Genomic DNA, 16,488 nt, shown 5'->3' on the forward strand with positions numbered 1-16,488 from the left:
AAAACTCAGAAATTTGTGAAATAGTTACATTTTCTGCATTGTAATGAAATAACCTTACTACCAGACATCAGAATAGTATGTAGTCATACAACTGAGAGACAAATAACATATTTTTCACTAATACTGCCTTGTAACCATCGGGCATTCTTATGGCATAATGCAATGTGAAATTATAATTTGCCTGATTTACACCTTTGATACAGAACTTGGGCAGAGAAAGTAGAATCTAACTGGTTTTATTCAGTACTGTGTATGAGGCTCCAGTAATTAATCTGCCAGTTAGTGGTAGTATTTTGAGCGTAGCTGAGGAGTACTGTTCTGTTGACTACTTCATATGAATTGGCCCACAGCCCCCCAAATGATCACATAAACACAAGTCTTCTTCCCATTCTTCTCACTCTCCAATGCTGCTCTATTCCCAGGTTAGCTAATTGAAATTGTGATCTCTGTGGGGAATTTAGCCACATTGTTCTGTTTGGATTCTGAAACTATCACAAATAACAAGCAATAACATGTTTCACGCATGAAATGGATTTTTGAGCCAGTGTTCTCGTTTCACCTTGAATCTGTAAACTGGAATCCCCCCCCCCCCTCTCCGTACACTTAATTTTCACCTGAGGTTTGAAAGCAAGGCAACTCAAAATAATTCTTCTTCTTTCCAGCATATATGAAAGAGGAACTACGTGTTATTACCTAGAAACCAGACTACATTAAAACTTTGAAGGCAAACTAACAAATAACATTCCAGAAAAAATGCTTCTACCAAGCAGACATCTGAGTTTTAAGCACTGTTTTTAATATGTTAGATCAATTAGCAGCCTCTGAATATTAGAATCATCTTAACACTGCCATAGAGATTAAAAAGGATATCTCTGAATGAGAAAAGAGGGAGTGGGGAGAAGATTAAATTATGTCTGCAATCATAATGAATCAAAGCCTAGAAGGTAGTCTGCAAATCAGCAAGTTTTGATGAAATATTAAGGAGAGTGATTATTGATGAAAAATGAATAAGCCTTTCTGATTTCAGCAAACTTGAAATTACATCTCACTAATTAACGCAGCTTGGATGCATTCATCTGTTGCTTGACAGACATTTATCTATTTTTGGATTGGGTGGAGTAATGTACTGTCACATAGTTGAGCTCCTATCAAGGTGACTTACCAATGCCTTTGAGACTGATCCTCTACTCAACATGGATTCTGTCTACATAGTTTAGCTTCCTATCATGTCTACAAATCACCCCATGGACCAGTCTCTCAAGGGCCCAAGTGATGCTGACAGGGCTGAAAATATGTCAGGAAATGGAACCATGTGTGTAGGTTAACAAACCTAGAGGTTTATCACTTCTGCAGATTTTTAGGAAGTCAAATGTGAAGATTTACAAAGGCACAAGAACAACAATAGAGGTAGCAATGGGACCTAATAGATACTTACATGAATACAGGAAGCTTAAGAGTGATTTAAGATGAAATGAGAGAAATATGCTTGATCAAACATGCACATTCTCCATTTATCATTTCAGAAACCTAGGAAATGAGGATTATCTTCTTTATCTTGCAGCAAACCAATGCCATATGCAAACTCTGCTGTATATTTCATGACATTTAATGTACTAATTCAATGTAATTAACATAATAACTGGTGTAAAAATAGGGTAAGCCCAACAGATCTACCATAATGAAATCAACAATAAATTATTCTGGCCATTTGACAAGCAATGCATTATGTTCAACTTACTATTTTATATTACTAGAATTATAAACTGTGCTAAAGAGGGTGATTAATGCTGTGAGTTATCAACTTAATTTAATAACATAGGCCTGGGATGATTCTTTTCCAATATAGTAGCAATATTTAATATATTTTTGGGTGAGGAAATCAAAAAGTATGGTGCTGTCAAGAAACTGGTACATGCATATGTAGTGGACTTGTAAATATCATCAAAAAATTTGGGAAAATGTATTTCAAGAAATAAGAGGAATCACAAAAACAGAGATAATAGGAATGCCTTAAATAGCATTGTTTATCAATAAGAATAAAATATCAAAAGAGCTAAATTAATTGCCAATCTAGTAACACCAGCAAGATTGTTAATAGCCAAAAAATGGAAAGAAGGGGATGGGTGCCAATTGGAAAAAAGGTATAGGTAGATCTGGGATATTGCAATAGACGATAAATTGACATGCAATATTAAGATTAAAATATGGTTACTGGAAAAAAAGGATGATTTCAAGAAGATATGAGGAAAATTAATAAAATTTGTATATATAGACAGTAAGGGGAACAAACATAATGGAAACAATGGATTTTTGGAAATAAATAGTGTAATTTGCTGGTTTGGAGTGAAGGGTTAGCAGTAGGTGAAGGGAAACAAGAGGAAGGCAGATGGAGATAAATAATAAGTATGTAATAGAATTAGAGAATGTACATATTATAGGTGTCAAGACATACATATTTCTGTACTACAAATCTGTTATGGGGATGTAGTATGTCTATGAATTTTTGAACACTGTATAATATTAAATAATAATAATAATAATAATAATAAAAGAACTATAAGTGCAGTATACTTTAGATGGGAAAAGTTTTAAACTAAATTAGGTGCTTTTTATTATTACAGCTATCATCACTGCATGTTATTATGTATATATAATGATTGTATCTTTGTTGATTTTACTTGTTGACCTTATTAATACATTAAGAAAACTCTGTGATATGATGTACTTTCTCGATGCAGATATCGTTTTAATATGTTTTACTTGTGTATGTTTTTTGTTGCTTACTATATTTGGAATTTTGCTTTTTTGAATTAAAAACATTAAAAATTAAAATTTAATAAATGTAAAAGTATGGTACAATGTCATATCACACACAGTTCTTTCACCAATTAGGTTTTTTTTTAAAAAAAAAACAATCCAGTTGTGACTCAGTTTTGATTAAGTGTGGATGCTGATGTTCCAGAGTATCTTTCAGGGTTTAGAACAGATTGTTGTGTTTAATATCAGCAAATTAAAGTGCTTAAAAAGTTTATTAGAAGATTAAAACCCTTTTTACAGTTTTCTCTTTACTCCCCAATAAATCCTACCCAGTCACATATTACAAAATGAAATTAGCAAAGTAAGTTGTGAAGGAGACTGGTATGTGATGGAGAAAATCTGATGTCATTTAGGGCAGAATTAAGAATGTCAAATTCCAAAAAAGCCAGCATGCACTAAAATATTTTTATGGCCATCAGTTTGGCAAACCTGTATAACATGAAGGCCTATAACTGTAATTTGCAAAGATTAATGATTTTACTGACTATTAGGACAGGGCCATACAGGCAGCTTATTTTGTTAGTTAACCAATTTGTTATTTTATTTACAATGACAGGGATTGGATAAAATTGCAGATGGATGGTTCTCTGCCTCATATATCAAAATAACCTGTTTTATTGGCTTTAGATATTTGACCCTTCGTTCGGATGGCCAAATGAGAGACCATGTTTTTGTCTCAGAGGCAGCAAAACACATTGGGCATTTTGTCAGATATATGTCACCCCTTAGGTAGTGAAAGCTCTGGGAGATTTCCAGGGATGAGCAAATAAACTCAGCTGCAGACAATGGCTCAAGTTGGCTGTGTCGAGATTACAAAAACATGGATCTGATGTTAAAACAACAGCATTGTTTTCTACTAGCCAATCAAGCAATGCTCTGTGTGCGCACACGTTCTTTCATTCCAGAAATCTCAGATTTCCAGAGGTCAATTCAATAAACAGCATGGACCTGTGTGGTGACACAACATCTGTTACTGATTTTTCCCCAGATAAATTCAGTTAGCACACATTTGCCCATTTGGACCTCAGGTTTTGTTTTGGGAGTACAAAGGTTTTTCACATCAACAAACTACATTTTGTAACACCAAGCACAATGAAAGCTGATTTTTCCTTTCCTACTCTGGCAACAGCATGCTTTATCCATTCCATTTATGCATGTATCTTGTAAAATTACTGTTAAAAGCCAGCAACTTTTGCATGCCTATCATTACTGGTTTGCATCTAACTCTATGGGAGTTTAGGCACCGTACCTCTTGATAGTGATTTCCTGTTAAGTTAGTTGGTTTTTTTAAATATGTTGCTTCTCTTCCTGTGTCACTCTACCTCTAGTCATCTTTCTCTTTTTTCTTTGATTATGATGTAAATTAATCTTACCAAGAGAGCCTCATGACAGGGTTGTCAATAAGTCAGAATTGACCAGAAGGCACATTAAAGAAATTGTCAGAGAAGCTACCTGTGTCTGTTTTACAAAGAAGAGTAATCTTATTTCTTTTCTCTGCTAATCTGAGAGAATCAAGTGTTCTGGAACTTGGGTGCTGTTCTTTTTCTTCACGAACAGTTTGACTGATATCCTTGAGAAGCCCAAACATTTTCCAACAATTGCACTCATTTAGGATAGCGAGCACTAAATTATATTACACCTTTTCAGTCTCTTAATACTGCCATCTGATCCACAAAAGTAAAACATTTTTAGAATCTAACTTTGCTACTGCTAACTCTTAATAGAAATAGTCCACATTTGTGGATTTAATGTTTGCGGATTTGATTGCAGTAGAGTATTGCTTATCCAACCTTTGCTCACCCAACGTTCTGTATTATCCAACGCAGTCTGCCTCCTGCCCGGATCCACAGCTGTTTCAATACATTGTGATGTTTTGGTGCTAAATTCATAAATACAGTAATTACTACATAACTTAATCGTATACTGAACTACTTTTTCTGTCAATTTGTTGTAAAACATGTTGTTTTGTTGCTTAACTTGTAAAATCATAACATAATTTGATGTTTAATAGGCTTTTCCTTAATCCCTCCTTATTATCCTAAGTTTTCACTTATCCAAGGTTCTGCTGGCCTGTTTATGTTGGATAAGCGAGACTCTGCTGTATTCACAAACTGGACTAAAATAGTCTCTCTAGCATTTTCTAGGTCCTTCTGGCAGAAACTGACCACCATAATGTCATGTTAGAAGACCTAATAAAGGTAAATTGACATTAAGTCCAGTCGTGTTGGACTCTGGAGATTGGTGCTGATCTCCATTTCTAAGCCAAAGAGCTGGCATCATCTGCAGAAACCTCCAAGGTCATGTGGCCAGCATGACTGCATGGAGTGCTGTTACCTTCCCGCTGAAGTGGTACCTACTGATCTCTTCACATTTGCATGTTTTCGAACTGCTAGGTTGGCAGAAGCTGGGACTAACAGTGGGAGCTCATGTCACACCCCGGATTCAAACCTGCGACCTTTTGGTCAGCAAGTTTAGCAGCACAGCGCTTTAACCTGCTGCGCCATCAGGGGCTTTATCATTAGAACACCTAGAGATTCCTAAAACGATGTACTTTCAAGTTAAAAACATAGCAGTTTTTTATTCCAAATGTCATGCTTCTACTCTCAGTGAATGGACTGGCTGTAATTACCATTAAATAATCTTCATTTATTTTATCTGTAAACTGCACTTACAATTCCTTTCTAATATTGCCATACATTCTCTTATTTTTAGGGGGAAAAACACTATATTTTTATACAAAGAATTGTATTTCTAAAATAAAAAAACAAATAGTGTCTGCTCCTTTGATTATAATATAAAGGCAACAAAGGGAAACAGAAAGGTCATGACTATATATCCATTGTAAATGCTATATTATTGAATGGTTGTTGCAGCTATATCAGCTTTTAGTCTTGCTACAGAGTTTGAGGAGATTTGAATAAAACTCTTTATGAATCCTCTCTCCTATACCACCAAAGTCATAACCCAAACACTGGATAGAGTCACAGCAAATATACCTCACAATAGGGGCTCTACATAAATCCTCATGAATTTATATTAAAGACAGATTTTTATTGCATCCATGTTAGCAGGAGGGAAAGGTAGTAACCTAAGACCACTCAAGTTGGTGGTGCCAATTGCTTTCCTTACTCAGGCTATGCAGAAGAGCAAACAATTCTTCTCTGTCTGTTTGGGGAATAGATGAAGGGGCTGATGGATTCAGGATGCAGGAATATAATAGCCTTGAAATAAGCCTGTAAATCATCTGGAAAATTCAGAAGTCTATAATTGCCCCAAAAAGATAAGAGGAATTTTAACTTTTCTTTGCTTCTTTTAAAAGTCTCTCTACTTTCTGTTTCCCTCCTCTCAATCTCACCCCGCTGCCCCAAGAAAATGGTGAAGAGAAAATAGCCACTGTAGAATTAATGCAGTTTGACACCACTTTAACTGCCAAAGCACAATGCTATGGAAGCCTGGGAGTTGTCAATTGGTGAGGCACCAGCCCTGTTTGGCAGAAAAGGGTAAAGACCTTATAAAACTACAATTCCCATACCACAGTCTTGAGCATTCCAGTTAAAGGGATGCCAAACTGCATCATTTCAACAGTGCAGATACACTTTGAGAAACAGAATGAGAGAGGAATGCATTTGACATTAAAAATGAAAAGTATGACTCCCAGACGAGCACTTTCTTCCCCCCAACCCCCAAATGTGCCTCTTTTTCCAGCTCTTCTTTCACACATGTATTCTATAGTCAAACCTTTTCAGGAACTATCAATCAGAAGTATACTAAGTGATCAAGTGAAGTAGATCGAAAGCAGACAACTACGGCAATTAAGCCTTTCTAGGAATAACAAAGGTGTTTATGCCATCTGTTTTATGCACAGTTCTAGGATCTCTCAAAGTAGAAGATTGAAGAAGAGGGGGTTCATGGGTGATATACTTAAGAAATAAAACATCCTCCCTAATGCCAAATCCCCTAATTGGTTTAAAAACTATGATCTATGTAAATAACAAAAGGATCACTGATTGTTGAGATACCGATATGAGAATATATGCGAGTTTTTAAACTTCAGCCTCACTCATCACAATTGGTATTCACTATGGAAAAGCTCCTGTTTATTAAAATACCTATTAAAATTGAAGACCTGTCTGTCTCTCCACCATTCCACCCTTTTTGCATTTTAGAAGGCAAATACAGATGGGCACTAAACCTTCCAGCAATGGCCACAATCCAGAGAATTCATTTAGGTGTGCCTGAGGTCCTGCATGTCATCGTGACAAATTTCAAAATTAGATTGACAGGCAACATAAAAAGAATAAAATGTGAAGACAAAAAAAATCCACACAATGAATTTCTTGAATGCCATTTTTCCAGTAAAAGGGGTACATGCTCAAAATGACGATTTCTCAATAGATATTACACTCTAGAGAAGCATTCAAGACCATTTACAAAAGACCATCTGAACTCAGAAATTATTTGTCTCATTCCAATTGCACTATATTATGTGTTGCTCTCAAGCAACATTAGGTGCTCAGGTGAATATAAAAATGATGGGAACAGAATCTCATTTATACTGAATGAGGTCAGGCATTTCCAAAGCTTTTTTATTACAAAGAGTAGAATTCTTTTTCATTGGATGTTAAAATTATAATTATAAATAAAGAAAAGAAAGCGAAAAAAGGACAGAATATGGAACTGGTCACGTAGATATTAGCTGACTTTATTTTGAAAAACATACTTTCTTGAAGTTGACATCTATAAATGTTCATGACTAGCTAAAGCCACAGTGCTGAATGACAGAAGGTGAATGTTTATCATTCCAATCTTTGAGTATATGCCTTTTAGAAACAGTAAAATGCATTCAGGATCTAGTCATGTTAATCATGAATTAAAATTCACATTTCAGGGCTATATTATATATTTCCATATAAGTCTAGAAATTTTAGTTGAAAACCCACCCCAAAAAACCAAAGGTATACCTGAACTCTTAAAAATGGAGCTATTCCTTTTTCTGAGTACAGTGGTGAAAGGGGAGGCTTAGGTTGTCCTGGGAGGCCCTAAAAGAAGTACAGAATCCCTTTATTGTCCTCATTGCAATGCTGTTTCTGGCCGTATTGAATGCTTAGGTGGAAAATGGTGGTGGCGGCACCCAGGTATGGCTGGCCTCCTGAGGTCCCCTTCTCCACAGAATGTTATGAATCCACAGGTCATAAAAAATCCCTACTTTTGGACCCAAATCTGCCCTTGACTTATACATAAGGTTGAACTCCTGGGGCAGGAAAATGTTGGTAGTCGTGGCCAGGGACGACTAGTTTCTTGAGGTGATGTTGGCAGAAAAATCAGTATTGAAGTATAAGTATGTTCTGAAATAAGTATTTAAATATGAATTTTCATACAGATTTTAAATAGCTAGCTAGCTAGATAGATAGATAGCAGAGTTATGACTGAATACATACCAAGGTGACATGTACTGGAAATAGACTTATTTCTTCAGCACCATACAGAACTGAAATTTCTCAGAGAAATTGGAGAGGCAACATGTCAGGTATCTGGCAGGGCTTAATTTGTGAAATGGGAAATGTCAAAGCTTGAGGTTCGTTTATATAATCACATGCAGTCAAAGGACATCCCCCAGGCTTTCGTGTTACACATTCAAGTCCTAGAACTGAACCGTCTATCTTAACGGTACCCACCAACTATTTAAGCACAAGAGAGCATTTTCAAATGAAACTTTGTTTTAGGTGGGGCAGAAGGTGATTTGTCCCGGAGGCCTTTCACTTTACAATATTTTGTGAAAGCAAAGAGAGTCAGGTCACAGTCAAGAAAAAGGTTTACACAGACTAACGATCTCTGAAGCCCTAAGTGCTTGTGTTGGCTGTAGACGCCCGGAGGCACATGCAACATATAACAACCTCACACAACATTATGCTGAGTGGAAACACACTCTTTTCCAGCATAACCATTAAAAGTGTGCTCAATGGGACTAACTTACAGAACGAGGTGCGACTCAACATAAGCAAGCTTCTCCATTTCGGGACCTATGTGTTACCACACAGCAAAGAATAAAAGTGAATACCCTTGTTGGCTTTAACCAAAGCAATTCAGCCCAGAATGCATTGCATAGTGGAGCTATAGTAAAACTTTGACCTTTCACTTTACCATAGCCTTTCTTGAGGTCTACTTCCATAGGAACAGTTTTAGAGAGTAAGAAATAAAACTCTCAGTTTTACAGAGTAAGAAATAAACTTTTACAGAAAGTGTTATACGGAGTAATAACTCCGTAACTCCTCCAGATATTTTAAATTTGGCAAATGCTTATATTTATATGTAATGTGGGCTACATCAATGATCATTTACACAACTAATATTATAAATAATGACACTGATATCATAATAAAGTGTCTTGCTTTTCATTTTCATAGAAATATTTACCCTGACATTGCTATATAATTCTTCGCAAGTCTAATGACTGGGTATATTACAGAAAGTGATTTTTATATCATTCTGTAACTATATGTTTCTAAATTATATTGAAGCATATTTCACCACTTTTCAGAAATTACGTTGAGGTACGTATTGCTAGATAAATAAAAGTTAGCAGTAAAATAACATGACAGCCTATCAGTATTGTAAAAATTATATTCCTCTTTAAATAAACACAATTTTTCCTCCTCCTTCCATCTGTCTTAACAAAAATTTCTTCAGCCAAACATTTATCTGATACAATCTGATTTCACTTTGAAAAAGGAATCCGTTCAGAGTTTTCCTTTTTCTTTTTTTGATGGAGACACTGCCTTTTAATGGCAAAATGAATGCAAAAAAGCATATGATTATGGTATTTATAGTTCCATTAAAGTGTCCAGAGCAAGTTGGGGGATTCTAGCCTACTATTTTGAAGCTATTTAGGTTTATGGAGGCACAGTGCCCATTTCGTTTCAATTATATGTGAGGACAATGCACTCTTGGTGGGATGTGATGGCATAGCGACAGCCAGTAAATGCCCATCAGCAGCTGTCTTTTCATGGGGTTCTTTCTCTAAATGGTAAGCTCTGTGTGTATGCACACACATAGTACACACACACACACCTCTCTCTCTCTCCCACTCACACACATGGTGCCATTCCTGTCTAAAATGAAAAATACAGCCATTATTGATCCATGGTTTGTGTTTTCTTCCATATGATGTAAAACATACCAGCAACAGAACTCTTAGCTTGGCTAAAAGCCTTTGCTACAGGAATGCAATCCCCCAGTCACCATTTGGCATGGCAGAGGAAAATCAACCAATTAAAAACCCCATCTAGGTATTTTTCTTCCTTTCTCTTTTGCCATTTAATGCCTCATAGTAAGAAGTAACCAGTTAGGGAGCTTTGTTTGCTTAAACAACAACATATGAAATGTCACATTACATAGGATTAAGGTCAAAATGACCATTCATGAAGCCTCAGGAAACTGCATAATATCAGTCATTTGTAAACAACGGATAAATAGATTTAATGAGAAACATTTGGACAAAACACCCCATCCCCCAGAGAAAGAAACTTACTTTAATTTTTCCAATAACCAGTTGAACATTTGGTCCCGTTCTGCAAAAATTTACTTTATAGGGATTAAAATAATTGGGGTACAAGGCAGCCAGGAACGCAACACAATTCTAACAAAACCCACAGGCATCTAACAAAAGAGCCGACACATTATCATGACTTCTTTTTGACCACTGATTTTATTGCCTTATTTTGTGCCTCAGCTTGGATACAAAACCGGGTATTGAAGTTGGACGGATTGTTTCTGTCTTGGCAAAAGAAACTTCTGGAAGCTGAGCTTATTCCCAGTTTACTTTGCCCAGAAATCTCTAATCCTGCACAGAAAAGCAATCTAAATAAACCAAGAATCTTCCAGCTAAAAAAAAGACCAAAAACCATACAAACCTACTTTAACATGTGTATCCTTCATCCAGGGAAAAAGAGCAGGTTTGATAAATAGTGTATTTGTGTTTTTCATCTATTTCAAAAATAGAAGCCCATTATTGTTTGCAACATTAGGGCAAACTGCAGAATACATCATACCAAGTGTCTGAGAAAAGAAATTCACATCTGGCAGCATGATTTTATACATATTGTTGCTATTGTGTGCCTTCAAATACAGTACACACATATACGCGTATGCACACACACTTATATAGATTGCTAATAAGGATTCAGGAGCAGTGTTCTGGGTCAGAATCCATCACAGATTGTGTGCCCTTCTTTTTCTGTACCATCAAAATTGAGCAGTGGGACTAAAATATGTGGAAGTTTCTTATATGACTGCTCCTTGAACGCAAGGATTTCACTGGCAAATATTGCCTCAAATTTAAGTGGTAAGCATGAAATCCCCTTTAAAATCAGCATAAAGCCAATACATTTTAAAAGGGCTTCTTTACAGTCTTCCCCTAAAATTCAGTTATGCATCTGCTGTTGAATCTAGTGGTTGTAAGAGGAGTGAGTTTGAAAGAATGGTCTTGGATGCTGTCAATTCTCAGAAAACGGTTTAGACATCTCACCACATTATTATCATCAAGGTATGTAACCTAGAAAAGAAGCTTGGGAGACTCAGCTGAAACTGTGTACAGCTGTTAATGGCTGAAGTAGATGGAGGAAATTCATTGCCCATTACAACTGAATCCATCGCCCATACATTAACAAACTCCCATTAAGATCTGTAAGAACATGTAAAGTGATACACTATGGACAGTGAGGACTGACACAAAGTTAAGACCACCCAACCATCATCTCTGCAGTGAAACTTATGCAATCTTCTATGGCCCTAACAATCTATGTTTTCAGATTTAATATAATGCATCTAAGACAAATCTTTGTTCCTTCTTCACACATAGGCACAGTAACCATCTTGAGAGCTTCAAAAAGATTTTTCAACAGTTGCATACTTGTAGACTAGACAGGTCTCTCTAATTGTTTTGTTCAGATGCAAACTTTCAAAACAACCTTTGGTCCGAGTGTCAAATTCTTCTTGGCATTCCATCTAGGCTCCAACACACTGTGCCAACACAATAACTGCATTATAAATTAAATTGTGCAAGATGCCCTTCAGGGAATGGAGTGCTATTTGTTATTTCTGTGGCATCAAATGATAAGCAAAAAGGCAGGGCAGTGCTGGTTCAGAGAAAAACAACAACAGCACTAAGTACTGCCAGGCAAGTTCTGCTTATGGGAATATTTAGAGTAATATTCCAACAGCTATTTGGAAGAAATTAGTAAGGAAAAAAAACATGTTCCCTTCTCAGACTAGATTGCACTCAAAGCCAGATATTGAGCTGGTCTTCAAAACAATGAAGCTACTTTATTTGGAGAATAATTGTTAAAGTGTTGGACTGGGACAGCAAATCAAGTTTCAAGTCTCCACTGAATCATGAAAGTCTCCTTGGGCCAACCACTTTCCCTTAGAGCAGTGGTTCTCAACCTGTGGGTCCCCAGGTGTTTTGGCCTAGAACTTCCAGAAATCCTGACTAGCTTACCAGTTGTTAGGATTTCTGGGATTTGAAGGCCAAAACATCTGGGGACCCACAGGTTGAGAACCACTGCCTTAGAGTAACCTACATCTTTAGTCTTAAAGGTGCGAGTAGATTTCCTCTCCCTTTCCTATTAAACAGATAAACATTGTTATCTTTTTAACCTCTATAAATATATATAATGCGGTAAAATCAGTGGTTCCCATTATCTACTATACATGGAAGGAACTGTCCATGAACATTAAGCATAGAGGCCTTTCTTAGAATGTCTATTCTTTTCCAGGATTAGGAATCAAAGCAGTTTTTGAATTCTCCCATTGAGTGCATCATCCCATTTTGGAGGAGAAAGGATTAATAATTGTGTCTCTAGAACTCTCCAGGGATTGACGGGCTTTAAAACAAAATCTTCCTGATACTGAGTTTTAAAAGTAGAGTTTATCTTCTCTTCTTAGCTCATTTGATTTCACCTGGAAATGCAAGTGTGACCCATGGCAAATACAAATATGGTGGGAAATGGCTTCCAGGTAGCTAAAGATGCCCATGTTTGTTTCCAGGCAGCTAAAGCTTCCCATGTTTGTTTCAACTGGAGTTGCAAAGGGTTGGACCTGGACAGTATATGAGCCCCAGAAGATATATGAGGATGGAGTGAAAAATATCTTGAGGTTTACAGGTTTTCCACTCTTTAGTAAATCCACAATCTTTATATGCTCTAATGACATTACACTGCTTTATTCCACTCTTTTTTATTGAATTTTAACTTATGCCTAATTGTGCTTTCTTTCTCTTTGTTCCAGGTGCAATGCTACCACATAAGAATTTTAAAGAATTGGAATCAGTTTGGAAAGCCTAGGTGGTATGGCTCATGGTGTCATATCCAAAACTTCAAACTTTAAATGATTTCTTCCCTTCTCTTCTTTTATTTTAAACATTGGTGTGAATTAATGGGGTGATCATGATCCATTTATTGTAGTCAAGAAATAGCGAATGGAAGGATTTTGGACCCCAAAACCTTGCAGTTTTTCTTCAGACAACAGACCCAGAAAACCAAAAGATTTCACCACCGATACAACAAATGTATGCCAATAATTGAACTTGTAGAGGCTGTTCCAAGAGTGACTTTAATGTGAATTACCCTAAACAGTGCAATTTGGGTCCAAAAGCATTACCAAGAAGATGATGAATTGGGTTGGAATCCTCTGAAAAGATTGCACTGCTCATTCCATTATGACGTGATTTGTGTGAATTCAATATTTTTTTCTCTCTCTACAAAGGCTTTTAAAAAGCCATTAATAAAATGCAGTTCTGGCTTTACAGTTGATGAACAGTCACCTCACTTGCCTCCCCCGCCACACAGAGAGAAGGAGAGACTACAAAACAGACACTGAAAGGAGAATATCGACTGAAGTCTGGTGCCTACCTGTCTGCAGGTGAAGACTTTGAATTGCGGGCTTTCTTTACTTGGGCATATAGTGCTTCGCCTGTTGGTCCTTCCCTTGGGCTCTGTGGTCGATTATTCATTGTACCACTATTTGTGGGGGAATGATATGAAGGAATCCCAGCATACAATGAATCAGCATCACATCCAAAAGTCCTGTTTAAATCATGGATCTCAGCATAGTCCCGTTCCCGAGCTTGCCTCTCACGAAATTCTCGAGTCTTGGCTTGAATTCTGGAAATGAGAAAAGGGGCTAAAATAATGTACATTTGGAAAAAAAACAGGATACAAACACATTTGTGTTCATAAGTATATATTTTAATCACTAAATGATAAACGGAAATACTTGAGATACTGAGAGGGGGCAATTCTGGAATACAATTCCTTATTCTCTTTGTTAAATGAAGAGAAATCCTCACTTAATCTGTTTTTATTTATTTCATGTCAAAAGCATTGCACAAATAAACAAGTATAAAACTGATACAAGTATAAAACTGGGAACACAAGTGGCTAAATAATTTTAGACCAAAAATGAGCAACAGCGGTTGCATTCTCTGTAGCGTCAAACAGTATTCTTCTGTGCATGAGGCAGGGAACTGTGGGCAAGCATACAGGTGCTGAGTTGTTTCTTCTGCTCCAGTCGCACAAGATGGAGGATTCTTCTAGGTCGTGCCATTTAGCCAGGTTGTCTTTTGGTCTCCCAACACCATTGTGAGTCTCTTCAGGAACTTCCAAGTTGCCCATTCTTGACTTGCCACTGGAGGCAGACCCTTGTTGGGGGCCATCTATTTGGGATTTCCTGATTTAACTGCTCAAAGGGATACTCAAAGCAGTGGTGGTTCTCATGAAATTTTCTCTTGATTTGAATCTACTGAGAGGAGGCTGATAGACATGCAGTGGGTGGCTTTCACTTAGTCTGTTGAAATGTTGACATAGGCAATTGGTTCTTTCTCAGTGACATGCATTATCATTTGCATGTGATCATTCTGATATTATAATGGGCCCGCTTGAACATTAGGCAATGAGAGTGGAGTCAGGATATGGAGCTAACACACACAGAAGATAATCTCCAAACTAGAAAATCTTAAAATAGTATTCTCCTCTCATTTCAGCAAAAGAAATCCCTCAGTTTGAATAGGAACTCGGCTTTCTCAAATAACCAGAAATTGCATGTTTACTATCAGGCAGTATTCCTTGTTATCCGTCATGATTCACAAAGATGTGAAGACTTTTCCAAAGGGGAATTATGAATCACTGTTGTTTGGATTATAATGTTTTCACATCGCTGTACCCTTTAAACATTAAAAGCACATGATAAAGCTTTTATCATATACTTGGTAAACCTTTGACCTTCATCTATTTGCAGATTGTTTTATGTCTTTTAGATATTTCCTTTATGGTTTCAATAAAGAAATCAAAAGGATAAAACCTGGATTTATTTAATCAATAGAAAAGTTTAAACTGTCTCACTGAAAATAGATTTTTGCCCATTCATTGACTTTTTGAGTATTAATTCTAATTAATAACAAAATAGAATCTCTACCCAATGCTGCCACTATTGTCCTTCCAACTGTGTAATGCTGATATATTAATGTGATTTCAATTATATTTGATACAGAAGATGGTATTATGACTAGAAATACTGGAAATTCCACTTCTGTCTGCAATTGATTCTATTTTTAGATTCATATTTAAGATGAGCATGGTGATATCAACCACTAAAGTGATGTGTGGATATGGCATAGAATCACTGAGTTGGAAGAGTCCACATGTTGTGTCCTAGTCTCTAGAGAAGCAGACACCAAACCTGCTCCATCTTCAATATGACATCCATTCAAATATTTAAGCATGGCTAGCATGATCCCTTGAATTTTTCTCCTCTCCACGCTAAACATATCCAGCTCCCTATGCTGCTCCTTGTAGTGATTGGCTTTTACCATTTTAGTCACCTTTTTCTGGACACATTCCAATTTGTCAATATTCTTTCTGAATTGTGGTGCCCATTCAGGTACATTTTCCAGGGAGCTTCATATGGCAATATAGGAAGCTCCTGCTTATTGTAATTGATGCCAACTCTTCAGATTCCCAGAGGTCTTTTTCATCATGTTCTACAATCCCCACATCCCTTTTCTCCAGAGTTGAGAATGTGCATCCATTAAGCAACTTTGAGTTGTATCTTTTTTAAAAAAACAAAAACAAATAAGACTCCCCCCCCCCCCCCCCCCACACACACACACACACAAACCTAATGCTATACAGAGGAAATCTGGGTGCAAAACATTTTTTCCAGAAGTTTAGCTGTCTCACCGCATGTCCCCAAATTCATCTCAGGGGCCAATGTGACCCATTGCCCAATAGCAGCTGCCTGTCCTTGCCAGTTTGCTAATGCCTATTACTTTGACTAAGAAAAAAAATAGTGGACACATGTTGCGAATTCACAATCTGCTGTCCTTTTGATTATAGATAATTGCCACTTTCTTAAACATTAAAATAAATAGTATGTTTAAGTGTTTTCAGCTACAAAACTCTGGACTCACATTGTGCAAAAAGGATTTGATGGGTTTACTGGTTGAGTTCAACTCTGTTCCACTGTTCATTTGTTTTTGCTGTAATAAAAACACTTAATTCAGGGATATGAATAATACACCCCTCCAGATGTGGTTGAAATGCAATTTCCAGCATGCTGGGCAGGGTTTCTGCAAGTTGCAGTCCTTTGAAATCCACAGAATTGCCACCTCTTTTTTGT

The 16,488-nt window shown here is 36.8% G+C and overlaps 1 protein-coding gene across 13 annotated transcripts in view; it reads right to left on the minus strand.

Annotated features, from left to right (window-relative positions):
- The window catches only part of PARD3 (par-3 family cell polarity regulator), a 620,400-nt gene that overhangs the window by 110,226 nt on the left and 493,686 nt on the right, over nt 1-16,488 (minus strand). For 12 of the 13 annotated variants that reach the window (XM_067470360.1, XM_067470359.1, XM_060782524.2 and 9 more), the window contains one exon: nt 13,725-13,976. The exons of the other annotated variant lie outside the window; for it this stretch is intronic. In XM_067470360.1, the coding sequence (XP_067326461.1) occupies nt 13,725-13,976 (252 nt within the window). The remainder of the gene's footprint in view (nt 1-13,724; nt 13,977-16,488) is intronic. 13 annotated transcript variants of the gene reach the window in all.

The sequence above is a fragment of the Anolis sagrei genome, chromosome 6, assembly GCF_037176765.1.
Source record: "Anolis sagrei isolate rAnoSag1 chromosome 6, rAnoSag1.mat, whole genome shotgun sequence".
NCBI classification, from domain to species: Eukaryota; Metazoa; Chordata; class Lepidosauria; order Squamata; family Dactyloidae; genus Anolis; species Anolis sagrei.